The sequence below is a fragment of the Brachyistius frenatus genome, unplaced genomic scaffold (assembly GCF_029030835.1).
Source record: "Brachyistius frenatus isolate BFR_SWC_R1_liver_20210118 unplaced genomic scaffold, ASM2903083v1 Contig_35, whole genome shotgun sequence".
NCBI classification, from domain to species: Eukaryota; Metazoa; Chordata; class Actinopteri; family Embiotocidae; genus Brachyistius; species Brachyistius frenatus.
Window position 1 is genome coordinate 2,392,501 of NW_027210634.1, and position 27,150 is coordinate 2,419,650.

The 27,150-nt window shown below is 49.2% G+C and overlaps 2 protein-coding genes across 3 annotated transcripts in view; both read left to right on the forward strand.

The window, feature by feature from the left end:
• Nucleotides 1-5,279, forward strand: part of cfap53 (cilia and flagella associated protein 53) — a 5,476-nt gene extending 197 nt beyond the window's left edge. Inside the window, exons 2-9 of the mRNA XM_069700762.1 lie at nucleotides 1,626-1,855; nucleotides 2,003-2,176; nucleotides 2,272-2,575; nucleotides 2,999-3,217; nucleotides 3,868-4,084; nucleotides 4,202-4,304; nucleotides 4,420-4,676; nucleotides 5,170-5,279. Of these exons, the coding sequence (XP_069556863.1) occupies nucleotides 1,626-1,855; nucleotides 2,003-2,176; nucleotides 2,272-2,575; nucleotides 2,999-3,217; nucleotides 3,868-4,084; nucleotides 4,202-4,304; nucleotides 4,420-4,676; nucleotides 5,170-5,279 (1,614 nt within the window). The remainder of the gene's footprint in view (nucleotides 1-1,625; nucleotides 1,856-2,002; nucleotides 2,177-2,271; nucleotides 2,576-2,998; nucleotides 3,218-3,867; nucleotides 4,085-4,201; nucleotides 4,305-4,419; nucleotides 4,677-5,169) is intronic.
• A 476-nt stretch (nucleotides 5,280-5,755) lies between these two features.
• myo5b (myosin VB) lies at nucleotides 5,756-26,997 on the forward strand. 2 transcript variants are annotated; one of them, XM_069700927.1, is made up of 40 exons: nucleotides 5,756-5,890; nucleotides 11,227-11,337; nucleotides 11,450-11,621; nucleotides 11,715-11,859; nucleotides 12,109-12,265; nucleotides 12,411-12,554; nucleotides 12,635-12,716; nucleotides 13,127-13,234; nucleotides 13,406-13,515; nucleotides 13,586-13,851; nucleotides 13,930-14,011; nucleotides 14,095-14,235; nucleotides 14,408-14,530; nucleotides 14,625-14,708; nucleotides 14,976-15,110; nucleotides 15,188-15,285; nucleotides 16,003-16,089; nucleotides 16,237-16,348; nucleotides 17,269-17,480; nucleotides 18,286-18,442; nucleotides 18,942-19,181; nucleotides 19,560-19,796; nucleotides 20,268-20,361; nucleotides 20,502-20,632; nucleotides 20,768-20,887; nucleotides 20,975-21,109; nucleotides 21,228-21,293; nucleotides 21,570-21,809; nucleotides 21,962-22,056; nucleotides 22,317-22,394; nucleotides 22,927-23,125; nucleotides 23,218-23,311; nucleotides 23,401-23,544; nucleotides 23,931-24,082; nucleotides 24,157-24,246; nucleotides 24,341-24,491; nucleotides 24,574-24,868; nucleotides 25,051-25,225; nucleotides 25,322-25,402; nucleotides 25,493-26,997. In XM_069700927.1, the coding sequence occupies exons 1-40, from the start codon at nucleotides 5,861-5,863 to the stop codon at nucleotides 25,643-25,645; spliced, it is 5,526 nt and encodes a 1,841-aa protein (XP_069557028.1). In that variant the 5' UTR covers nucleotides 5,756-5,860; the 3' UTR covers nucleotides 25,646-26,997. The 2 variants fall into 2 exon arrangements, with proteins under 2 accessions (XP_069557028.1, XP_069557027.1); XM_069700926.1 differs by lacking the exon at nucleotides 22,317-22,394.
• The last annotated feature ends 153 nt before the right edge of the window (nucleotides 26,998-27,150 follow it).

Consider the following 27,150-nt stretch of genomic DNA (forward strand, 5'->3'; position numbering starts at 1 on the left):
GTACTCAAACAGTACAAATACTGTAGTGTAACGTACAAATACTACAGTATAGAGTACACATTGTGCAGTGTGAAGTACAAATACTGCAGTGTAATGTACAAATATTGCCGTGTGAAGTACAAATACTGCAGTGTGAAGTACAAATACTGCAGTGTAATGTACAAATACTGCAGTGTAGAGTACAAATACTTCAGTGTATGATGATGAGTATAAATGCTGTTGTTTGAGGTACAAATCCTGCAGTGTGAAGTATAACTACTGCAGTGTGAAGTACAAATACTGCAATGAACAATAATGCAATGTAGAGTAGAAATATTGCAGTGTGAAGTACAAATACTGCAATGTACAAATACTGCAGTGTAGAGTACTAATACAGCAGTGTGAAGTACAACTACCGCAGTGGGAAGTGCAAATACTGCAATGTACAAATACTGCAGGGCAGAGTACAAATACTGCAGTGTGAGGTACAAATACTGCAGTATTTCAGTGTAAAGTATTATAGTATTACAGTGTAATGGCATATGATAATATTTGCTGCCTCATGTTTCATGTCGGTCATAATACAAATACAAATACTGCAGTGTGAGGTACAAATACTGCAATGTACAAATACTACAGTGTAGAGTACAAGTACTGCAGTGTGAAGTACAAATTCTGCAGTATTTCAGTGTAAAGTATTATAGTATTACAGTGTAAGGGCATATGATAATATTTGCTGCCTCATGTTTCATGTCGGTCATAATACAAATACAAATACTGCAGTGTGAGGTACAAATACTGCAATGTACAAATACTACAGTGTAGAGTACAAGTACTGCAGTGTGAAGTACAAATTCTGCAGTATTTCAGTGTAAAGTATTATAGTATTACAGTGTAAGGGCATATGATAATATTTGCTGCCTCATGTTTCATGTCGGTCATAATACAAATACAAATACTGCAGTGTGAGGTACAAATACTGCAATGTACAAATACTACAGTGTAGAGTACAAGTACTGCAGTGTGAAGTACAAATTCTGCAGTATTTCAGTGTAAAGTATTATAATATTACAGTGTAAGGGCATATGATAATATTTGCTGCCTCATGTTTCATGTCGGTCATAATACAAATACAAATACTGCAGTGTGAGGTACAAATACTGCAATGTACAAATACTACAGTGTAGAGTACAAGTACTGCAGTGTGAAGTACAAATTCTGCAGTATTTCAGTGTAAAGTATTATAGTATTACAGTGTAAGGGCATATGATAATATTTGCTGCCTCATGTTTCATGTCGGTCATAATATGTGCTGCGTCATGTTTTAATTGCCAGTTTAATCTGATGAGTCATCAGATAAAACATGGGGAAGATTTACGACTCTAAAAATCTTTTAAAATAATAAAGCAGGAAATATAAATTGCAGGTACAAAAATGTCAACACTGTACTGCAGTACACTGACTGCTCGAGTAAATGAGCCCAGGTTGGAAGATGAAGATGATGAAGGTGATGTTGGAGGTTTACTGGGTTTATTATTTGTGTGTTTGAACCCGTTTGGCTTCATGAGTTTAAACTTGATTGTCCTCGTCAGTCTGACGATGTTCGAGCCTCACGTGTAAATGTCAAACTCGTATCTGTGGAACAGATAGCCAAGTCGCCCCCGTTGAGGCCGCCGGACCACCTGATCCTGCAGAGACGGAAGCAGGATGCGGCCCAAGACCAGATCCTGGAGTTCAAGAAGTACCAGCGGGCCTGCGAGGTCAACGAGTCGTGGCTGCGGAGCACCGAGCGGCGCTTCCTGCGAGGAGACGTGGCGAGGGGAGTGCGAGCTGCTCTGAACCAACACGAGTCCGACATCGAGGACAGGCGATGCAGGTTCGACCGCCGAGACGCATTACGGCCGAGTAAGTAATCTGAGTACTTCTACTCAGATTACTTCCGTCTGTACGCACTTTCGCCGCTGCGCGCGTTGTGCTTTGACTGCGGAGGACTTTACGTGTCTCCGTCCGTCGGTCTCCGCAGGCTCTGGGAGCTGCTGGAGGCGGAGCAGGTGCGGCTCCTGCAGGAGATGGAGGAGAAGAAGGAGACAACGGCGGAGAAACAAGAGAAGATGAAAGACAAATTCAAAATGCTGAGAGGCAGAAGAGAGATAGAACGACAGCGGCTGGTGTCAGACAAGCTGGAGCAGCTGTTCAGGTGACAACTGCTGCAACGCTGCTGCTGCTGCAAATATGAAACCTGGTTGTCCCGCCAACAGCATCTGTCTGTCTCTCTGTCTGTCTGTCCTGCAGGGATCAGTGTGAGGAGCTGCGCAGGGTCCAGGTCAAACTGAGGGAGCAGCAGGTGTGCGAGGAGCGAGTTGCTCAGGTGAGGAGCAGAGAGGAGGAGCGGTGGCGGCAGCAGCAGGAGGAGGAGCTGTTTGAGGAGCTCTGGGAGGCGGACCGACGGGCCAAAGAGCAGCGGGAGAGTCTACGGGCGGAGAGGCAGCGGGAGGAGACCGAGGAGCAGCTGAGCTACTTGAGGAGGCAGATGGAAGCAACCGAGCAGCAGAGGGAGGAGCAGAAGGAGCTGAAGTTGGAAGAGGCCCGCCTTATGGTCTGACATCACACTGTATACCCACACCGCTCTGACATCACATGACTCTGACATCACACAGCTCTGACATCATCAAAGGGTTGTCTAGAGGAGGAAGATAAACAGTCTGTAGATCATCTTCATCCTTTAAAAGCTAATTTAAAGGGTCAGTCCACAGATTCAAAACGTTGCTGTCAGTCCTCTCATGAAGATGAATGCCCGGGTGCATTATGGGAAATGTAGGATCCAGTGTCTGTGGACTGAAGTCAGGACGACCCTGGATTGAGTGTTGAGTTCACAAACTTCAGGTCCAGGTTCAGGTTCAAGTTCAGGTCCAGAACACGTTTCTGGTTGGTAGGAGCAAAGAAAGTCTGTGATTGGTTGGTTGAAGCAGAGGAGGTCTGTGATTGGCTGTGAACCCTGCCCCTCTTTCCTGTGGTGCAGCTGCAGCAGCGTCAGGTACAGCAGCAGCAGCAGCAACAGCAGCAGCAGCAGAAGCTTCAGGACCAGCAGATCCGGCGCCGGCAGCTGGACCAGGACTTGCGGCTGAAGATGAAGCGACTGGCCCAGGAGCAGCAGGATGAGCTGCAGCTGGACATGCGCATCCTGCAGCAGGCGCTGCGTGAGGAAACGGACGTGAAGCAAGAAAGTGCTCAGAAGAAGGTAAACACACCTGAACGCCTCACCTGCTGCACCTGGAAGAACACAGCTCACCTCAGAGCTCCGCCCACAACTGACCACATGTTTCTGCTGGTTTCAGGCAGATCAATAGACACGATTGGAATGATTATACAAACTGACCAGCTGATCAGATGTGTGATCAGTGAGCTGATGTTAATCAGTGATCATATTGACTCCAGACCAGCAGGGGGCGTCAAGGGCGTTCAGTCTGAGACCAAACCTCTTTAACTTAACGTTCAGCCTCACTGTGAACAGAGTGGTCAAAATAATAGGAACACCTCTGATAAGCTGGACTGATTGAGGATGTGACTGATCGGGCTCAGCAGCAGACAATCAGGTCAAAGGTCAAATTATAAAAACTGAGTCAAAACAGATTCTAATGAGTGAAATCCAAAATAACATGATGTGAGCGATTCCAACAAAAACACAGAAGTTCTGTGTGTCCGACACGGAACCACCTGATGTCAGCAGGCTCTCCAGAGCGGTATCACGGACCGAACCACAGAGGACTCATGCTTTTTTTTTTTTTTTTTTTTTTTTTTTTTTTTTTTTTTTTTTTTTTTTTTTTTTTTTTTTTTTTTTTTTTTTTGCTGGTTGTGGTTCTGGGCTTCTGACGAGTCTTTGTGCTGCAGGTGGAGCTGCAGGAGGACCAGCGCAGGTACCGTCAGTATTTGTCCGAGGAGCTGCAGCGGCAGAGGAAGGAGGAGGAGGAGACCCAGCAGCTGGTGGAGGAGAAGCTCAAGGAGACCTGGACTAAACGGGACCAGGTGAACCGGCTGCAGCGGGAGGCCCGACACCGCCTCAAGGTCCAGGTGATGGAGGGCCGCCAACTGCAGGTCCAGCAGAAACGTAAGAGGACCGGACGAAACCGAACCAGACTGGACTGGACCGAACCGGACCAGACTGAACTGGACTGAACCAGACCAGTTAACCATACCAATGTATATGTGTGTGTGTGTGTTGTAGAGGATGCAAACCTGCAGAAACAAGCTGAGCTGCAGAAGGAGAGGGAGGAGCTGGAGAGAAGTGTGGAGGAGGCGAAGCTGCAGGAAGAGGAGCAGAAGAAATGGTACATTTGTTTGTTTGTTTCCTGCTGTTTGCTGCAGTTTGTTTGTTTGTTTCCTGCTGTTTTTTTTTTGTTTATTTCCTTTGTTTGTTTGTGACATCGCTCTGCCTCCTCCCAGCCTGCAGAGGGCAGCAGACTTGCACCAGGCCGACCTACGGGGGCAGATAAAGCAGCAGCTGCAGCTTCGCTGTGAGCAAAGAGACCAGGAGCACAGGGAGCAGGAGCAGGGTCTGATCCTGCAGCACATCTACAACCAGAAGAAAGACCACATCCTGTCCAGACCCGTGTCCGACATCGCCCCCCCCCATCCGTTCAGGAGAGATGGAGCCAGGTGTGCCCCAGAGACTCCGCCTCCAACTCAGACAACTGACACATGTTATTATTGAATAAAGTTACTGTTCGTCAGTCCGACTGACCCGAGTCCTTTATTAAAACCAGAGGGGTGAGACGGTTCACGAGGACGGACCCCAAATTCAAGCAGGGAGTCTGGATGTGGAACAGCAGGCTGCAGACAGGTAGCTGCAGACAGGTAGCTGCAGGATGAGGCAGCTGCTGTGTGAATCATCTCAGATTCACACAGCTGCGGCCTGCAGCTGGTTGGGTAATATTTATTTACTGAAGGTGTTTTTATTGTGAAAGGGATTTTTTGTTTTGTGAAAGAGTGTCTTATTGTGAAAGGATCATCATGTGGCGTGCTGGTGTGATGTCAGAGGAGGCGGACCGATAGCACACTGTCCTGTAGCTCTTTGTTTAGGTGCCCTCCGTCCTGCAGCCCTCCATCATGTCCTCCACTGTGTGCGACCTCTGGCCTCTGACCTCGCTGTCACAGACAGATGTCGTGTCATCATGTGGTTTTTTTTGTTTCCAGTGAAGTTTCTCATCATCATCATCATCATCATCATCATTATTCAGGTTGTGTCTCAACTGATGAGAATGTGTAGCATCTTCAACATGACTGAGGACAGAGATGAGGACTGAGGACAGAGATGAGGACAGAGATGAAGACAGATGAGGACAGAGATTAGGACAGTGATGAGGACAGAGATGAGGACTGAGGACAGTTATGAGGACTGAGGATAGGGATGAGGACAAAGATGAAGACTGAGGACAGAGATGAAGACAGTACTGAGGACAGAGATGAGGACAGTGATGAGGACTGAGGACAGAGATGAGGACTGAGGACAGGACTCAGGAGGACTCTGTGCTGTAGAGACGTCCCTCCCGGCCGTGTCGGTATCGTCATTCTGCTGTGGGTGGATCGCTGAGCAGGTCAACATACCTGCAGCAGGTGTGGAAAGGGAGTGGAGCGTCACCTGAGAACGAGAAACACCTGAGCGGACACGTCGGAGAGCGACGGTCTCGTTCAGACGCAGGAGGTACTGATCGGTCCTGAGGATTAAAAGGAGGTACTGATCGGTCCTGAGGATCAGGAGGAGGTACTGATCGGTCCTGAGGATCAGGAGGAGGTACTGATCGGTCCTGAGGATCAGGAGGAGGTACTGATCGGTCCTGAGGATCAAAAGGAGGTACTGATCGGTCCGGATCAGAACTGATGAAGGATGGCTGCTAATTACTACCCGTACTCTGAGGTAAAAGTCCTTCATCACCTGAGAACAGCAGCAGAGTTTATCTGATCAGTAGGCAGCGTCTCCGTGGTTACTGTCCACGTTCACACACATCAACACACACGTTAACACACACTACACACGTTAACACACACTACAAACATTAACACAAACTACACACGTTAACACACTACACACACACACTACACAACGTCTGATAATTAACTACACACACGACACACATTAACACACTTGTTAACACACGTCAACATACACGACACTCCTTAACACACTACACACAATAACACACACTACACACAATAATAGACACTGCACACGTTAACAGACAGTACACATGTCAACACACACTACACTTGTTAACACACACACTACACGTTAACACAAACTACACACATCAACACACACTACACGTCTGATAACACCACACACACATTAACACACACTACATAACATCTGATAACACTACACACACATTAACACACACTACATAACATCTGATAACACTACACACACAAGTTTGAAGGGAATAATCCCAGAGTTTAGACTGACAGGCTTTAATGTGTTCGTGTGTGTGTGTGTGCGTGTGTTAACCTGAGCCTGAAAAACTTTGGTCAAAGATGATGTACCAACAATACTGGATCCCACATTTCCCATCATGCAGCTGATGTCCAGTCTGCCACTCATGTCCTTTTTCATGTCCTCCTTTGGGTTGAAATCAAACGCAGAGATCAATTAGTTTCTGATTCTATTTGTTTCTATTTGTGGTTGACTGACTTCCAACAACAGGAGGTGTGTGTGTGTGTGTGTGTGGGGGGGGGGGTTCCCAGCATACATTTGTGTTTAAATACAGTGTGTGAACTGATTCTACTGTGTTTCTAGAGTTGGACGGTTCATTGTCGTGAAACAAAGCACTTTGAACCATGAGTAAAGTTAGTTGATTATTCATCTAAGACAGATACGGCGTGTTGCTGGCATTGAATGTTGTCTGATCACATGGGCATAATGTACACTATAAAATACACTAAATAATGTTAAGTCAAATTAAAACCAACAAGGCCCACATTAGTGTTTTAGCGGCCGGCTCGGCTCATCTCATTAGCTCTGGACCCTCTGTGGGGCCCGGAGACTCATGTTAAGCTCCCGGTCAGTGTGTGTGTGTGTGTGTGTGTGTGTGTGTTCGTGCGTGTGCAATAGAAACCTGGCTAGGATCCAACCAATCAGCTGCTGTCAGGAAGAACCAGCACCTCCCTCCACCTGCTCCCGGTTCTACCGGACTTGTGGATACTTCACGCGGTTCGGAGCCGATTGACCGGCAGTGGGTTGACTTGTGGACCTTCAGAAACCGGTATTACCGGAGTATTACCGCAGTACACCTGCCGCCCCAGGGAGGACGCAGTTTCCTGCGGAAGTTCCATCGAACAAAGTGACCGAAACTCCGCGGACACCTGTGGCGTCCGCCGGGCAGGTGGGCTAAAAGGGGTCCAAACGGATCGTACAGGGACTCACATGGATCTTTAACAGGACCGAACCGACCGCATTGGTGTAATTTGTTCGAACCGGAGGGACGATGTCTGTGAACGAGCTGTTCACAAAGGTGAGTTCAAGTTCTGCTCTGCTCACCTGTGAAACAAACACACCGCAAAGAAGTCTGTTTCCGGCCGAACTGGACCGGATTCACCTGCAGTAAAGTTCGGATCCTCAAATTCAACTCCACACAAACCAAAGTTCACGTTATTTAACTCGGACTTTCCGACGATGAATCACCTGTTCCGATGGGGCGGGTGCAGTGAGAGAGTGAACCAAAGTGGAAATAAATAAATTAAAAAAAGTACCGCGGTGTGGAGGATCATATGAGCCGACTGTTGAAGGAAGCTGCGGAGAGGTCACTGTGTGAGATCTGTTATCACAGCTCTTCCACGCTGTACAGTGTGTTTAAAACGAACTATTTTTGAATGGAGTTCTGCGTGAACCGAGCGGACAGGTGCAGGAAAACAAACCTTTTCGATAATGATAAATTCAAAGTGTTTGTCTGTTTACATGTCGGGTGGAAACATTAATCAGAAGGCTGTCGTGGCTATACAGTCGGGTTATCATTCATTATTGATTAATGATTGATCTCTCAGTTCACTTAAAACCTCAGTCACTCATTGTCAGATTATTACGTCATCGATCAACCGGCACATTATTTTCTTTTTTCGATTAACGGATCTGTGAAACATTTTAACTGTAAAAACAAAAAGAATTTAACATTTATTTTCGGTCTGAAAAAATGAGAGGTTTTATTGATTATTGAATAGTTTCTGATTGATTATTCTAACTGTCATTTATCTCAATGCGACACACATGAGAATTGATTGATCCTGAAAGCTGTGGTTAGAATATGGCATAGAGAAGCTGTTTAAACTTTAAACAGACTCTACATGATACAAAACAACTCTATCAACAAACATTCTTAAAGCTACAGGACACAAGTTCAGGTTGTATGACGTCATCGTGATGTCATCAGGGCGGAGGCATGGTCGTGTGTCTGTTCAGCAGGGAGGCTCTGACGAATGACTGTCCCTGTGCATTGTGGGAAACGTGGGATCCGGCGTTTGCGCGGATGTGTCTGTGGTGTTGTCAGTGAGGTGACGCCTGAACAGGTGATTGATGACATCACCCGGACCTGCCGCTGATCAATCGGCTGATTATTCGACGCCGTCGTTTGGTCCATGGCAGAAGCTGAGCAGCAGGGCTTCACTGCGGCTCGGAAATCTAAACGTACTGATTCACGCAGGGAGTCTGAATGTGGAGCAGCAGGCTGCAGACAGGTAGCTGCAGAGAGGAAGCTGCGAGCAGGAAGCTGCAGGACGAGACAGCTGCTGTGTGAATCACCTCCGACTGTAGAGTCATGTTGTGCTTCTGGTTTTGTGACCTGTAGCTTCAGAATATCGCGCGACCCGGCTCGCGTTAATCGTCTCTTCAGTCGTCTGTTTTTGCGATCTCACGTTAAGACAAGGCAGCTCGCACCAACACGACATGGATCACGCTAACACGACGTGACAGGGTCAGAGACCTGCAACGCTAAATTCAAACAAGTCCGAGACCGTTACGTCGCTGCACGGCAGGAAATGCCGGTGTGGACGGAGGTGACGCCGGTTTGTCCCCCTGTGATCTCAGAATCAGTAAAGCTGTGACTGTCACTATGTTTATTGTTTACATCAGGAAAATCAGGACGTTCCAATAATATCATCGTTTCTCTGGTGAACAATAACCTTAAAAAACGCAAACATCTCTGGTCTTGCCGCGTGTGACACAGCTAACGTCAACGTGACAAATAGACAAACAAAAGAGCCAAACATGTCTGTTATTGCAGCGTCAGTCGGTTTGATGAATGTTTTCACGATTCAAGGCGGCAGCTGTCGAACCTCTCAGACCGACCGAGGGTAAAAAAAACAAAAAAACACTTCCTGTCTGCGTGCTGTGGCTCCACTGCGGCGATCAGATTCATTGATCCATGTCTGCTGCAGCTCTGGTGACAGTAGGCTCCGCCCACTGCAGAACGTAAAACCCCAAACCTCATCAGATATTGTTTGGAAGAAGTGTGTGTGTTTGTGTGTAACTGACAGTTGTGTGATTATCTGGAGGCGAAGCTCTGATTGGAGCAGCAGCTCTAATCTTCCTCCTGGACACCACATCAGTAAGTAGGGCCACTTAAAGCTTCTCCACCTGCTGGGGGACCACATAATCCTGAGTCAGGTTGGGGGTGGGATGTTGGGTCCTGCTGCTCCATCTGCTTTGTGGTAATTTCCGCGGGTAATTCTGGCTCACAAGTTCTGCTGGTGTCTGAAAAGTCAGCTGTTCATGAAATACGGGACCCTCAGGTCAGGTTGTGCCGACACGTCACTGGGCGGAGCCTCAGCTCACCTGTGCTGTGTGAAGTGCTGTAACTCCGCCCACTTCTGTCTGCTCCGTGAACCTGCTCAGCCTGAGAATCGCGGCGCTCATCAGATCTGAACAACAACAATACCGTGGGGGCGAGTGGCCACATACTTCTGCTCCAGACTGTCTGTCAGTGTTCATCGAAAGCAGCGTGGCCCCTCCCCCACCGAAGACACATTCCTGTGTGCAGAGACGCTCGCACGCGACACACTAAAACCTAGATATTACTCTGTGTGTGTGTCCTCATTACTGCCTGTGTTTCCTGCTCAGAGGCTCTACATGCAGAACTCAGCCATTGGACGCTCTGTGACAGTGTCCCAGATAAACACACAACCACACATATTGTCTCAGGCCTCCTCTGATTGGCTGCGCTGCCGCATGAATGAACAGCAGTGTGTTTCTTTGCTTAATGCCGAAGGCAAAATATGTCATCTACCAACCAATCACAGATCAATACACAGATCGTCATTGTTCTCTCAGATTTTCTCTGCAGATGTTTGTTTGTTTGTTTGTTTTTCTGTTGATGATCAGAACAGCTGCGTTTAGGGATGTCGGTACACTGCAGCTCCACTCTCAGAACAGAACTCTTCACATCGTTGGTTATTGATTATAGATTATTGATTATAATGACGATCTCTTCAGTTATGAGACGAGTGTTTAAAGGGTGATTCTTTTTTTTTTTTTAACCTGCCGTGTTTCCTGTTATCAGTGAGGTCGTCTCAGGTCGATTTTAAACATCTTCTTTATTGATTATTGAATATTCAAATATATCCTGCCAATCAGCGCTGCAGCATTCGACTGCAGATGTTTGGGTTGTTGAATCACCTTCGTCACCTTCATCTCTACTGATGCTTTGACAGATGAGTTGATGAAGAGGAGACGTTCTGAAGATGACGATGATGATGATGAAGGACAGACTCAGTACTTCATGTCGAATCAGTTTCCAGCTGTTTGATCATGACTCATCATCAGTAAAAACAAAACTCACCTGCTGCATCCAAACACATCCGGTCTGCTGATTGGTGGCTGGCGGTCATGTGACCTGTACCGATTGCATGTAAACAACATCCCGGTCCAGGTACAGTGATTTGCATCAGAGATAGGCGGTGATGTCATTGTTTCTGCGATCAGCTGACTGACGCCAGTGATCTCAGGACACTTAAAAGGATTTCCTGCCAACGGAACCCGACTCACGCAAACAGCAGCACGACAGCAGGACACAGAGGGGGGCCCAACATGAGGGGCGTTAACATGAGGGGGCCCCAACATGAGGGGCCCCAGGGCCTCATCTGCAAAATGTGATCTATGCTGTAATACTGGAGCAGACAGGAAGAGCTCAGATAACAGTAAAGAGCTGAGCAAATGACCTCAACTGTCTTTATTGATATTGTGTGTGTGTGTGTGTGTGTGTGTCTCAGTTCACCAGGGTCTGGATCCCGGACCCTGACGATGTGTGGAAGGCTGCAGAGATCACGAGAGACTACAAAGAAGGAGAGGCGGTGCTTCACCTGCGACTGGAGGATGAGACGGTAACGTCAGACACTATCAATACCTCCTCACAGATTACTGGCCCTTTGTTGGTTCCGATTGATCATGTATTGACCCCATATTGATGATGGTTCCTGGTTCTCACTGCCTCAGCCCCTGGAGTACCCCGTGGGGCCGAAGACGAACCCCCTTCCGTTCCTAAGGAACCCGGACATCCTGGTGGGCGAGAACGACCTCACTGCTCTCAGTTACCTGCACGAGCCTGCGGTACTGCACAACTTGCGCGTCCGCTTCCTGGAGTCCAACCACATCTACACGTACTGCGGTGAGCTCGTCAATCGCCGAGCCAATCACGGATCCATGAAGTCTGCAGGACGTTTGTGTGTTTACGTCACGTCTCTCTCTGCGTGTCTCTCAGGTATCGTCCTTGTTGCCATCAATCCGTACGAGCAGCTGCATATCTACGGGGACGAGGTGATCAGGGCCTACAGTGGACAGAACATGGGAGACATGGACCCTCACATCTTCGCCGTGGCTGAAGAGGCCTACAAGCAGATGTCCAGGTAGACGCGTTTGTCCTCCGTCCGTCCGTGTGCGGACGACCTTATTGGTCCCTCGCGGAGAATGTTTCTGCGGCTGTTTGTTTGTTTATAAAGTGTTGCCTGATGTCGTCAGGATGTCATGACTCTGACGTCCTGTGTAGAAACACCTGAAGAGACCGCAGGTGTTCCTGTGACGTCATGTGATCTCTGTGACATCACAGAGGTCAATTGATGGACTCTATTCTTCTGTGTTGTTGGTTTTTTTTTTAGGGATGAGAGGAACCAGTCGATCATCGTGAGCGGGGAATCCGGAGCGGGAAAGACGGTCTCTGCGAAGTACGCCATGCGCTTCTTCGCCACGGTGGGCGGGTCGGCGAACGACACCAACGTGGAGGAGAAAGTTCTGGCGTCCAGCCCCATCATGGAGGTACGCGTGTCTCGGAGAGGACGAGGACAGATGCGGTCCTGCACCTAACACACATTCATTGAACCAGAACTTTGGAACAGACCGTCGACGGCCACGCAGCAGAGGACAGGGCGACACTGACGGTGAATTGACCTTCTGTTTCCAGGCGATTGGAAACGCCAAAACGACTCGGAACGACAACAGCAGCCGCTTCGGGAAGTACATCCAGATCGGCTTCAGCCGGCGCTTCCACATCATCGGAGCCAACATGCGGACGTACCTGCTGGAGAAGTCCCGCGTGGTGTTCCAGGTCAGGCCGGTTCAGGATTGACGCCCTCGGATCGGTTTTGATCCGTCTGTTCACGCCGCGTTTGTCGTTTTGTGTCGCAGGCGGAGGAGGAGAGGAACTATCACATCTTCTACCAGCTGTGTGCCGCCGGCAGTTTACCGGAGTTCAAGGAGCTGAGCCTCAGTGAGTCCAGATGTTAGAGAGTAGGGATCAATCATATCATTAGTGTCCCGACGTTCGACCCCGTTTTTAAAGAGCTGGGATGCTGTGTGTAAGTAAAAAAAAAAAAAGAATGATGTGATCATTTGTAAATCATGTAAACTTTAATTGAAAATAGACCGATGACAACAAAAAGCTGAAGCTTTAAATACATTTTAGTTATTTTATAAAAGATTTATGCTAATTTGTAATTTGATGGCAGCAACACGTTTTAATGTTGTTTAAAGAAGAGACGATGCAGCACAGTGGTAAACACGCCCCTGTCCCAACTTTTCTGAGACGTCATCAAACTCAAAATGAGCAGATGTTTGGTGTTCGGTTCAATGACAGAAATGGACTTCCAGGTATTGACCGTTGTCCTCTGTCTCTCTCAGCCTCCGCAGAGGACTTCGTCTACACGTCTTTAGGAGAGAACATCTTCATCGAGGGCGTGAACGACGCCGAAGACTTCCGAAAGACCAGAGAGGCCTTCACGATGCTCGGTGAGGACGGAACCACGTCCACTCTGAATCTCCACCTATGACATGAGAATGTCCACCTGGTCTGTCCACAGGTGTCCAGCAGACAGACATATAGACACATGTAACACTGACCTGTGTGTGTGTGTGTGTGTGTGTGTGTGTGTGTGTGTGTGTGTGTGTGTGTGTATCCAGGTGTGAAGGAGAGCAGTCAGAGCAGCATCTTCCGGATCATTGCCTCCATCCTTCACCTCGGGAACATCGAGATCTTTTCAGAGCGAGACGGCGAGTCGTGTCACATCTCGGTAGGTCGCCGCCCGCCGTCGGTCCGCCGGCGGACCCTCAGACTCTTGACGGTGTGTGTTTGCGTTGCAGACCGACGACCTCCACCTGCAGCACTTCTGTAGGCTGCTGGGGGTAGAGATGCAGCAGATGGAGCACTGGCTCTGCCGCAGGAAGCTGGTGACGGCGTCCGAGACGTACGTGAAGAACATGTCGAGCAAGCAGGCGACTAACGCCCGTCACGCGCTCGCCAAGCACATCTACGCCCGCATGTTCGACTGGATCGTGGAGCACATCAACGTCGCGCTGCACACCTCCTCCAAGCAGCATTCCTTCATCGGAGTCCTGGACATCTACGGGTACGTGACCCTCCCGCGACCCTCCCGTGACCCTCACACGTAGTGTTCGTCTCGTGAAGGCTGCTTTTTGTTCTGCAGGTTTGAAACGTTCGAGGTGAACAGCTTCGAGCAGTTCTGCATCAACTACGCCAACGAGAAGCTGCAGCAGCAGTTCAACTCTGTGAGTCGTCAGTAATCGATCCGATCAATGATCAATGAAAACCGATCGATGGTGTAAACACTGTGTCCTCTCTGTGTTCTCAGCATGTCTTTAAGCTGGAGCAGGAGGAGTACATGAAGGAGCAGATCCCCTGGACTCTGATCGACTTCTCCGACAACCAGCCCTGCATCGACCTGATCGAGGCTCGGCTCGGCATCCTGGACCTGCTGGACGAGGAGTGCAAGGTAAGACGGACGATTGGACGGGTTTGTGTTCAGAGTCCAGCTGTCAGGACGTCTTCGATAAACCAGTCATGTGACCAGAACACTACCTGAATGTGCCAGAAAAGGGGGACGGACCCCCTCTGTCTTTCTGTCTCTGTCTGTCTCTGTATCTGATGGTCTCGTTGTGGTCCAGGTTCCGAAGGGGACGGATCAGAACTGGGCCCAGAAGCTGTACAAGCAGCACGGCAGCAGCGCTCACTTCCAGAAACCTCGTATGTCCAACACGTCCTTCATCATCCTGCACTTTGCTGATCAGGTGAGCGGAGGACGTCTCGATTCCTCTATCGGGTTCTCCTAGCCGTCCGAGGTTCTGGTTAAAGCTCGGATCACTGACGGTGTCGTCTACGCAGGTGGAGTATCAGTGTGAAGGCTTCTTGGTGAAGAACCGAGACACCGTCTACGAGGAGCAGATCAACATCCTGAAGGCCAGCCAGGTAGGAAACCAGGACCAGAACCACAACCAGGACTCTGTGCAGTCATTAAAGCTCTCAGTTCCACTTCCTGTGGAAGTTTGTCAGAATAAAAAAAAAAGGCCTCCGTCACAGCAGACCTTGTGTGGATGTTCCTCCTGGTTCTGTTCCTGTGCAGCTGCGTAACGTTACTTTTGTTCTGTGTCGTATTTGAACCTCTCCGAACCAGCTGCCTGTTCTCTTGGTTCTCTGGTCTCTTTGTTTTCTTAATTCTAAGTTCTGTTCTCTCAGTTCCAGCTCGTTGCCGATCTGTTCCAAGAGAAGGGCGACGCCGTCCCCTCCAAGTCGTCCAAAATTAACATCCGAGCGGCCAAGTCAGTTGCCAAAACTCAAAACAAGGAGCACAGGAAGACCGTGGGTCACCAGGTGGGTTCTCCCTCTGCAGGAGGGCATCCGTGTTCCCGCTGCTGGTTCTGACATGTTGGTTTTTTTGTGCTTCTCAGTTCCGCAGTTCTCTTCATCTCCTCATGGAGACTCTGAACGCTACGACGCCTCACTACGTCCGCTGCATCAAACCCAACGACGAAAAGGAGGCCTTCTCGTAAGTTCTTTCTTCTTGTCCTTCGGTGTCTTACAGACAGGAAGTGGTCGCTCGCACAGTGACCGAATATGGTCAGTGCTTCAATCTGACAGTCCTGCAGCCCTGAGGCGGACATAGCTTCCAGGTCTTCCAGGACACTATGCCCCACCTACTTAAGAGCAGAAACCTGATTGCACCACAGACATGTCAATCAAACAGCCCCGCCCCCAAACACAGCTGTGTTTGAGTCCCAATATTTATCTCCAAAAGGACCACCAGAACACTGATCAGAAGGAGGGAGTTTATCTAATGACACCATAATGACTTGTGGAAAACATTTACTGACTTTGTATTTCAGGGGAGAAGTTAATGCTTTTTGAATGGGAGTCTGTTGGAACCAGCCCCTAGTGGTATTGCACTTTTAACATACTGCTGGCATCTCCTCTGGTGGTTGGTGGTCAGTGGGTGGAGGCTGCAGGTCCCTCGGAGTTGATCAAATCAGCAGCTCTGAATGGTTTCAGTGTCCGAGGTCTGCTGATAGACTCTCCTATGTCAGGGCCATTAAATCAGGTGACGGGCCTCGGTCACATGTCTTGAGTCAGACTCTCATTCTGTCTGCGGTGAGCCGACACTGCAGCTGCTCGCGTTCCCGATGCTGAAGAAGAGGTAGGAAGGAAGCCGCGGCCGGACTTTGAACCAGGTGAGGTCGGTGCTGACGTGTTTCTCTGTCGTTTGCAGGTTCGACTCGCGGCGAGCGGTGCAGCAGCTCCGAGCCTGCGGAGTCCTGGAGACGATCCGGATCAGCGCGGCCGGATACCCGTCCAGGTTAGTCCTCATCAGCCCCTCATATCGTCGCAGCAGGGAAGTCCTTCATCATCTGTCCTCCTCATCATCAGCGTCTCAGAGTGGATGATCAGATGTCATGTGATGTGACGTGATGCAGGTTTAAAGCTGCCGTCTGTGACTCTGCAGGTGGACGTACCCCGACTTCTTCAGCAGGTACCGAGTGCTGATGAAGAAGTCCGACATAATGTCGGGCAACAAGAAGCTGGTGTGCAAGAACCTGCTGGAGACTCTGATCAAGGTGAGAAGGTATTCTCGTACTGTCTGGATCACAGGACATCTCAGTTCTTACTGATCCACAATATCAGCAGCTACAAATCAATACAATAAATAACATAGCTCTCCCACCAAAATAAATCATTAAGTAATACCACGAAGATACGAGTCCGCTGCAGCCAATAAACGGCCCAGGAGAAATAAACAAAGATAAAAAGAATGTCCTAAAAACCGAGCGTGTTAAACTCTGAGAATGAGAATCGTATGAAGTTTTGACGTAGATTCTTCGTGTCAAAACTTCCTGAACTACTTCAGAAAAGATAATCTGGGACAATTTGGTCAGGCTGTTGCTATGGAGATGATTGACTGTTGCTAAGGCAACGATTGTCTGTTGCTAAAGAGATTATTCACTGTTGCTATGGCGATGACTGGTTGTTGCCAAGGAGATGATTGACTGTTGCTAAGGTAATGATTGGCTGTTACTAAGGAGACGTTAAACAAAGGTTTTTCAGCAAATCTAGAAAAGATGTTCAACTTTTTTTTAGGTGAAGCTGCAGATAAATTTAGAGACTGACATGGAAAAAAATTCCCGTTCTTGGCCACACAGTTCTGCAGACATGAGTCCAAACATAAATGAGGTCATTTTGGCGCCCCCTACAGGTGTAGCTCCTCATGTTTGAGTCGTTGTTTTTTTTTCTCTATATAATCACTTCCAGCAGAGAAGAAGAATCAAACCCAAAATAATTCAGGATTTAAACGACGTGTCTGAGAGTTGTCTTCGGTGGCGCAAATGTCCACAAATCAGTCGAGGCGGAGGCCGACTGTAGAACCTGCCGGTCCGACAGTAAAACAACAGATCAGCTGTTCCACATGTTCTGCCCATTCATGCTGCAGCGATCCCGATTTTACGGTTCCTGCTCACCATCTGATCCGTTTGTCTCTCAGGAGTCGGACATGTTCCAGTTCGGAAAGACCAAGATCTTCTTCCGGGCGGGGCAGGTGGCGTACCTGGAAAAGCTCCGGGCCGACAAGTTCCGTGCGGCCTGCATCAAGATCCAGAAGACGGTTCGAGGTTGGCTGCAGAAGGTTCGGTACCGCAAGATCCGCAAGTCTGCCATCACGCTGCAGAGATACGGCCGAGGATACATGGCCCGCAGGTACGACTTCATCAAACTGCACCTGCTGTCTGAGCAAACATACTACAAACATACAGGGACCAGAGAGAGAGAAAACTGATCAACTGATCAATCCTGTCTATTATTTTCCTCATCAGAAAATGTAAAACTATCAGATTTGATTGGTTCAGTATCATAATCAGAATTGTTGATCAGCGAGGACATAGTTGTCTTTTCCTACCTGTCAAACTGCTCTCTCGGAAATTGACATTTTTACCTGTTTTTAGTCCATTTGTTATTGATTTTATTTATTTTTATCGGTTTTAGGTGTTTGTTATTTTTAACAGGTTTGAGGATTTTCGTCATCAGATGTGGATCTTAAAGTTGCAGCTCCGTTTTTAAACCTGCTTTTAACCTACTTCTTAAGCGAGTTTTAACGCTAACTAACAGATCTTATTTGTTTGAGCCAGGTCCTCTGGGTTTTTATAATTGCGTCTTTTTTGTGTACTGACAACACGCAATTAGTCTGTCCGACAGGTCGAACTGAAATAACACACTGTGTGTGAGTGAACTGCAGACTTCAGTACTCACAGTTAAGGGAGGAGCTTCGGAGTTAGGATCAAATGAGTGAAAGTGTGGTCACACATCTGTTCAGTAGCACATACCACAAATCCCACATTGATCGTTCCTGCTGTAAAAGCTGCTGTTTCATATCACAACAAGACTCAAAGTCAAAAACTCGGGTTTCTGATCGATATTTCACACCTCCGAGCTGCATTTCCCCATCAGGCAGCGGGGCGGTCGGGTCGTCACCTCGACGCTCAGGAGTGTTGCTGTCGTCCCACAGGCACGCCGAGTTCCTGCGTCACAGCCGCGCCGCCCTCATCTGTCAGAAGCAGTACCGCATGGTGAGAGACCGACGGGCCTATCGGAGAGTGAGACGGGCCACCGTCACCATCCAGGCCTTCACCAGAGGAATGTTCACCCGCCGCATCTACCAAGAGGTACGGTGGCAAAAAAACACGACAGTAAACACTAAATAATCAATACATCAGACATCGGATGTACGTCTGCCGACAGAAAAGTGAATCAATCTGCGGAAATATTTGTGGAGTAACTGAAGTTTATAATTGGGATCGATCCGCCAGCATTATGATTATTGATCTGCCATCTGATTGGCTGCGGTTCAGGCAACTTCTTTAATTGGATGTATAAAGTAAACCGAGACAAGGGGACGAAGGCTGTTAAAGACTGCTTTGATCCACATAAATTAAACATATAATCTAATATAACATGTATTAAACAGCATTTCATATATTGTTTAAAAGTTTGTTCGAGTTGACAGCTGATGATCTCTGTGAGGACGGCAGTCTGTGTTGTTGACGTGTCGACTCCATTGGAGACGCACTGTTTCCAATTAAAGGAGTGCATATGATCCTGCGGCCGCTCTCATTGGATGAATAAGAGTCTGTGTTGTGTGTGTGTGTGACCTCTCGTCTGCAGTTCCTGCTGCACCACAAGGCCATGATCATCCAGAGGTGCGTCCGCGGCTGGCTGCAGAGGATCCGGTTCAGACGGGCGCGCAATGCAGCCATCGTCATCCAGTGTGGGTTCAGACGCGTGCGCGCCAAACGGCAACTGCAACATCTGAAGATCGAAGCTCGGTCAGCCGAGCACCTGAAGAAGCTCAACACGGGGATGGAGAACAAGATCGTGCAGTTGCAGAGGAAGATGGACGACCAGGTGATGCATAGCACTGCAGCTACTCTTATTTTGAAGGGACACAGTTTGAAAAAAAATCAGCTGATCGATATCGATCAGTGTGTTTGGTCTACACCATTATTTATTACGTTTAAAGTTGAACTGCTCCTTTAAAGAATTCATCGATACGAATTTTAACCATCATCCCGGAGCTGATGGTTTCCACGGTAACCTGTGTATTGATGATTGTGTAGCTGATGGTTGCCATGGTAACCTTGTATTGATCATGATGGTGTCGATGGTTTCCATGGTAACCTGTGTATTGATCACGAGGGTGCTGATGCTTTCTATGGTAGTAACCTGTGTCTTGATTAATTGTTGTTGATGGTTTCCATGGTAACCCGTGTGTTTGCGTGTCAGTCCAAAGACCTGCGATCGCAGAACGTGCAGCTGCAGACGGTGAACGTCTCTCTGGGCTCCGAGGTGAACAAGCTGCAGAAGGTGCTGGAACAGATGCGCAGTCAGCAGGGTGACGGAGGTCAGCTGACGTCGCTGCAGGAGGAGGTGGAGCGGCTGAAGAAGGAGCTGCAGGAGGCGCACGCCCAGGCGAAGAGGCTGGGGGAGGAGCACAGCAGCGAGAAGCTGGGCCTGCAACAGGTGAGCTGTAACACGCTGCTGACACATGCCTGCTAGACCTGCAGCAGTGCATGATGGGTAGAAACTTTGTCCGACGATAGCTGACACGTTCAGAATGTGACAACGTTACATGACTAAAACATGGCGGCTGCAGAACCTCCTCTGTGACCACAAAGGCTTGTTCTGATTGGTCTAAAGTTCAGTGACACACAGGATGATTTGTTCTTTCATGTTCTCTGTTCTGATTCATTGATGATCTGCAGCTCAGTCTTTACATGTGGAGTCAAACAGGAGCCGTGTTCATCATCAGAACATTTTTATAAGACGTTCCTGTCTTTTCTCAGAGAACGTTCCTAAATCTCTCCGAGAAGAATCTGAAAGACCGATCAGTGGTTCACATCTCTTCTGTTGTCACCTCCTGCTGCCCCATGTTCACTTTACACATTTTCACTTCTGTGTTTGTGTGTTTGTGTCTCCTCGTGTGTCCTGCAGAGGGTGGAGGAGTTGGAGAAGGAGAACTCTCTGTTGAAGACTGAGAAGGAGGAGATAAACCGAAGGATTGTGCAGCAGTCGAAGAGCTCTGAAGGTGAGACAGTGACACCTGTAGGACACACCTGGTGTCAACAGGGGGACACTGACACCCGTGTGTGTGTGTGTGTGTGTGTGTGTGTGTGTGTGTGTGTGTGTGTGTGTGTGTGTGTGTGTGTGTGTGTGTGTGTGTTGCAGAGAATGTCAGCAGTGTGACTCTGCAGGCAGAGCTGGATGAGGAGAGGCAGCGCTACCAGAACCTCCTCAAAGAGTTTTCCAGACTGGAGCAGAGATACGACAACCTGAAGGAGGAGGTGTCTCTGACCAAGGTGACCTTTGACCTTACAAAGCAACCTGTTTAATGTCTCAGAGGGTTGAGGCAGGGTGGAGACGCAGGGAGGTGTCAGAGGGTTTAAATTGGAGAGTAACAGGAACCTCCTGAAACGGTCTTGTCTGTCCTGCAGTTCCACCCGGGACACAGGAGAAATCCGTCCAATCAGAGCAGCCTGGGCTCCGACTCCAACTTCCCCTCCATCTCCACCTCCGAGGTCGGAGACACTGAGGACTCCATCCAGCTGGTGGAGGTGAGTGTTTGCACTTTATTCTCCAGAACGTGAACAGCAGTGCATGGCAGTGGCGGGCGGAGGCAGTGACTGTGTGCTGTGCTGCAGGAGCTGGGAGTGGAGAAGGCTGCGATGGACATCAGTCTGTTCATGAAGCTGCAGATGAGAGTCAGGGAGCTGGAGCAGGAGAGGAAGAGGCTGCAGGCCGCTGTGGACAAGACGGAGGAGCTCGCCAAGCGCAAGGTGACATCATCAGTAAGATTTATCAGATCCAATGAGCAGGGTGACCTCATCCAATGAGATGTATCGGACAGGATCAGTTTGTCTCTGATGCTCATGAAGGTCATCGTGTCTCCTGCAGGGCTCGGAGACTCGGAGTCCCACCTCGGACCAGGAGACAGCAGACCTCGCCTACAACAACCTCAAGGTAAAAACTGTGAGCACTTCCTGTTTGTCCTCTGGATTAATAACGCCGCTGATCGAGGTGATCTGATTTCAGACTGACATGTTTCTGACACATGACACACTGATAACTGACCAACCAGAGCTCAGCATCTTTCAGGGCCTGCATGATGTCATCGGGAAGGCGGGGGCCCGGTCTCGGTCTTGCCGGGCTGGTACCGTCCAGTCTGAGCCTCCAGTAAAAGCTGATGCGATGTGACAAAAAGGGGCAAAGGTCAAAGTTGAACCTGTGTGTCCACAGAGACAGGAGCTTGAGTCAGAGAACAAGAAGCTGAAGAACGACCTGAACGAGCTGAGGAAGACCATCGCCGGGCGAGCGTCGAAGGACAACTCGTCCAATGAGCTGCAGGACGGCTACAACGTGCTGCTCAGCCAGCTGAAGGCAGCCAATGAGGAGCTGGATGCCCGCAAGGAGGAGGTGCTTATCCTCCGGACTCAGATCGTCAGCACGGCCCAGTTGCTAGAGGAAAAGGAGCAAAGGGTGAGTTCAAACAATGACGCGCTCTGATTGGTCCGGGTCCCAAGTCCCACGCCCTATGACAGCAGCTCAGGAGGAAGTCACAGGTTTTGAAGCTGCAGCATCTGTTCGTCATGTCGGTTCTTGACAAGTGTTCTGGGTTCTGTGTCGAGCAGGAAACCACGAAAGTCCCTGAAGAGAACAGCAACATGGAGCCGGTGGACTCAGAGGAGGCTCTCCGGGCCTATCGTGGACTGTGCGAGTCCAAGAAGTAAGTGTCTCCACTTCCTGTCCTCAAGAGTTTCGTTTAAAGGGACAGTTCGTAGATTCGGGGTTCCTCTGGTCGTTCTTTGTGTCTCGTGATGTTCTGACCATATTAGTAACCACTAACCAACCTGGTTCTGTGTCGAAGCTGAACGCGTCGTTGTTCCTGTGTTTGTGTGCTGACTAACTCTTCCTCTGCTCTGCCTCCTGCTGGCTGCATGGCTCTTCCTCCTCTTCCTCTCTGCCCTCCTCTTCCTCCTCTCACAGTCACCATCAGGACTGGTGGTACCTGAACGAAGACGGAGAGCTGGGTTTGGCTTACCAGGGTCTCAAACAAGTGGCCAGGTCTCTGTTTGTCTCTGCTTCTGCTGTCTGTCCCCGTCTGCTCTTCTGAGCTCTTCACCGTGGTGATGACGATGATAATGGTGATGATGCTGCAGCCAGAGTGTGAAACATGAAACCATGAATCTCCATCTTACTCCTGGGTTTGAATGTTCAGCAGCTATCCTTCGATTCTGATGAGTGAGACAGCTGCAGACTTGTCGTAGAGGGACATGTGGTGGTTCCGCGTAAGATGTGGTTCCCAGGATGTTTCACACTCTGGCTGCACGGTGAAATAAAGTCTGTTAGAACAAACAGCCGCAGCTAAAACTGCAGCTCCTGGTGTGCAGTTCTATCTGGTGTTGTTGTTGTTGTTGTCTGTGTCTCGGGTACACATCGGTGGTCCGCTGCTGGAGGCGCAGCTGCAGACTGTTGATGTGTTGTTATGTTGTTGTGTTGTTGTGTTCTCTGTATTGTTGCTGTTATGATGTTGTTCTTCTTGCTTTTGCTGTTGTTGTTGTTGTTTGTGTCCCAGTAACACGTTAATGCACCGCAGGCTGCTGGAGACGCAGCTGCAGACTCAGTCCCGGCAGCACACCGACGAGCTGGAGGCGCTAAACACTCAGATCGAGCTGCTAAAGGACGACATCGAGAAGAAGCAGGAGATCCTGAACTACACCATGTCGCTGTCTCCGGAGGCGCAGGTGGAGTACAGCATCCAGCAGGAGATTACCCGGCTCACCAACGACAACCTGGTGAGGACAAGTCAGACTCCCGACGACGACGGCGGCTCCTTCTCGGTTTTCGTCGTTTTTTTTCTCTTACGCTGCTCCGTCTTCTGCCGCAGGACCTTAAGGAGCTGGTGGAGAAGCTGGAGAAGAACGAGAGGAAGCTGAAGAAGCAGCTCCGGATCTACATGAAGAAAGTCCAGGAGCTGGAAGGTACCGGGGAGGCCACTGAATGAGCCACAGATGCATCACATCTGTGGACCTGCAGCTCACCGATCACATCTGTGTGTCTTGTGTTTCAGGCTCTCAGGCCGCTGCTCAGATCAGCCGGTCCAAACCGGAGCTGATCCGCCAGGTGACGGTCCAGAGGAAGGAGAAGGACTTCGAGGGGATGCTGGAGTACTACAAGGAGGACGAAGGCCAGCTGATCAGGACTCTGATCAACGGTGAGGCCTAGAGCGCTGGCATGATGTGGGTTTAATGTCCCCCGAGTTTGTCCTGAAGGCAGCATTTCTCACCGATCATGGTCTGGCTGAAGCCCCGCCCACACGCCAGATAGGGTCGTCTGTGTCGCTGCAGAGCTCACAGCTAACATGGAGAGCATCACGGGTACACTGGCTTTCGTGCAGGTGCATCATATGTACAATGCATCGTACGTCGTTCTATGTAACGCTAACATGTTCTACGTAACGCTAACACGTTTTACGCAACGCTTACACGTTCTCCGTAAGGTAACGCGTTTTACTTAACGTTAACTTGTTCCGCCGAAGACTAGCGTGTTCTATGTAACGCGTTTTATGTAACACTAACACATGCTAACGTGTGTTTTCAGACATCCAGCCGAGCTCCGTGTCGGCCACAGTCCCGTGTCTGCCGGCCTACATCCTCTTCATGTGCATCCGCCACGCTGACTACATCAACGATGACCAGAAGGTGGAGTCCCTCCTCACCTCCTCCATCAACACCATCAAGAAGGTCCTCAAGGTCAGTGCTCCGCCCACCGGTCTGACGACAGGCACGTTCTCCGACTTTGACGCGTTTCGTTTTTGTGTCTGCAGAAGAACAACGAGGACTTTGAGATGACGTCCTTCTGGCTGGCCAACACCAGCCGGCTACTCCACTGCCTGAAGCAGTACAGCGGGGACGAGGTGAGACCCGGACCCGGTGACACCTGGAACCCGGTCCGACAGACTCAAAATGCGAGCGACGGCTCTCATCGGCGCGGTTCTCTTTGTTTTTCAGGCGTTCATGACTCAGAACACAGCCAAGCAGAATGAACACTGCCTGAAGAACTTCGACCTGGCCGAGTACCGCCAGGTGCTGAGCGACCTCTCCATCCAGATCTACCAGCAGCTCATCCGGGTGGCCGAGGGCATCATCCAGCCCATGATCGGTGAGTTCCTGTCAGACGCATCGAGGCGGGCCGCAGGCCCGGGTCTCCACCAAACCCCACTGTTCTGTCTGTCCCCGCCCAGTGTCGGCCATGTTGGAGAGCGAGAGCATCCCCAGCCTGGCGGGCATGAAGCCGATGGGCTACAGGAACCGCTCGTCCAGCATGGACACGGACTCCGGCGGCCCCACCAGCTACACCCTGCAGGCGCTGATCCGGCAGCTGGGGCAGTTCCACGCCACCATGCGGGACCACGGTCTGGACCCCGAGATCGTGGGTCAGGTGGTGCGGCAGCTCTTCCACTGCATCAACGCCATCACCCTCAACAACCTGCTGCTGCGTAAGGACGTCTGCTCCTGGAGCACCGGCATGCAGCTCAGGTACCCGCCCTGGCACTGATGTAAACCCTGTGATGTCACCATGATGTCATCTCAGAACCGCACCTTTCTAACATACAGCAACTGCTGGCTGTCAAGCTGTCTAGCTTCAGAACACTGGAAAATCTGCAGCGTCCCTCAGAACATCAGAACGTTGATTTACTGATTGATTGATTGATTGACAGGTATAACACCAGTCAGATGGAGGAGTGGCTGCGGGGGAACAACCTGTATCAGAGTAAAGCCACGGCGTCGTTGGAGCCGGTCATTCAGGCGGCGCAACTGCTGCAGGTGAAGAAGAAGACAAGTCAGGACGCCGAGGCCATCTGCTCGCTGTGCTCCGCCCTCACCACGCAGCAGGTCTGACCACCCGCCAATCGGCTGATCGATCAATATATCCGAATGATCAATAAAAACGTGATCAGGTTATTGATCTGTCGATGTGTTGTGTTGCAGATGGTGAAGATCCTGAACCTGTACACTCCTTTGAACGAGTTCGAAGAGCGAGTCACCGTGTCCTTCATCAGAGACATCCAGGTGAGCCCTCGTCTTCTCCCCCTCCTCCTCCCCCTCTTCTTTCTTATCCACTGTTACCATGGTAACTACTGTCTTCCTGTCTCTGTGCAGAATCGTCTCCAGGACAGGAACGACCCTCCTCAGCTGCTGCTGGACACCAAGCAAACCTTCCCCGTCCTCTTCCCGTACACGCCGTCGGCGCTCAGCCTGGAGACGCTGCACATCCCGGCCTCCCTCTGCCTCGACTTCCTCGTCAGAGTCTGACCGATGACACGGCTGCCTTTTGCTCTGTCCCCGCGGGTTTCACCTCTATACGTCTTCCTGAGTGCTGACAATACCATAGTTCAGAGGACCAGATCCAGAGTCCAGATCCACAGTCCAGTTCCAAGTTCCTCTCTTTTAACACACGGGTTTAATGCGGTCACAATAAATGTGTCGAGTAGAGAGGGAGGAAGAAGGTCAGTGACATGTGGCAGAGAGTTCAGGGAGCTAAATCACTGAAACATCAGCAGCCTGAAGAGATGTCCAAGTTCAACAGAAGCAGATGTTATTTCTGAGGACCTGAGTAAGGACTAAGGACCAAGTAAAGAGCTTCAAGTTTATTCTAACAGTTGATCAGCGTCTCTTTAGGTTTTTATTATTGTCTGTGTTCATACTTTGATGCTGCTGTGGCATGAATGAAACCGCTACACTAGTCAGCTAACATTAGCACGCTAACATCCAGCAGCGTTGGCCCACCGTTAGTCTGATTTTCAAAAGGCTGTAGTTTGGGATGAGTTTGTAGAACTGGGACTTTTCTTCAGGGTTGTTGGTGAACAAGAAGCTGCACGTTGTGTTTTTAAATCGCCACAACAGGGCAAGATGTTTGGATGTAAATGAATGAAGTGGTGAATGACACGATGTACTGGCTCCTGGCAGGCCGGTTAGAGGACCAGATGGGGACACGGATCTAAAGTTCCTCTGCTCTCAGTTTGAAAAATATCAATCAGAAGTAATTAATACTTTCTTTTCTTTTTTGTGTGTCTCTCTGTATTTTGACATTTCTTGTGGGCCCGTCCGTGGTCACGATCCAGACGAGTGCCGAGCGTCTCTGGTGTTCCTGGGTGGACTTTTTTTCTCCTTTGTTCTTCTGTTCCTTTTTTATTTCTGTTTAAAATGCTTTTATTGTGACATTTCCTGTCCTTCCGGCTCACTTAAAGCCTGTTTTCTTTTAGAGGCTCTAAAACCCACTTTCCTGATCAAACACATGATGCTTCCAGACGCCTGATAATCTCTTATTGACGACGCTGATTAGAACACTACGTTTGAAGTTCTAACTGATGCCAATCAGATGAATTGATCTGTTGATGAAGTGTAATCAGAATGAAGTTTGATGAGTGGAGGATATTTCGTCTGTTCTGTTCGACAGTTTAAAGTCGGAAACGGTGCTTCTGAAACATCCATGTTAATGTTTTCTCTGAATCTGAACCAAGTGAAACACGAACTGTATTTCAAACAATCCTCTTTGGAAACGAGGTCGCCGGTTCAAATATTCTGATCAATATTGATTGGTTTCATGTTCTATGATCGTCTTTGTCATAAAAATGCTTTGTTTGTTTTTCAAGCAAAGGGAAATTTCTAAGTAAAATAATTTTTGAAATTATTTCTTCGCAATGTGTCGCTGTTTTATTTGCAAACCCGAATAAAACGCTAACAGTTACATGCCGATGGTCATATTACCCAGGCAGTAGCCCGCCATGACATCACCAATACATTTTTGAAGCCTCAAG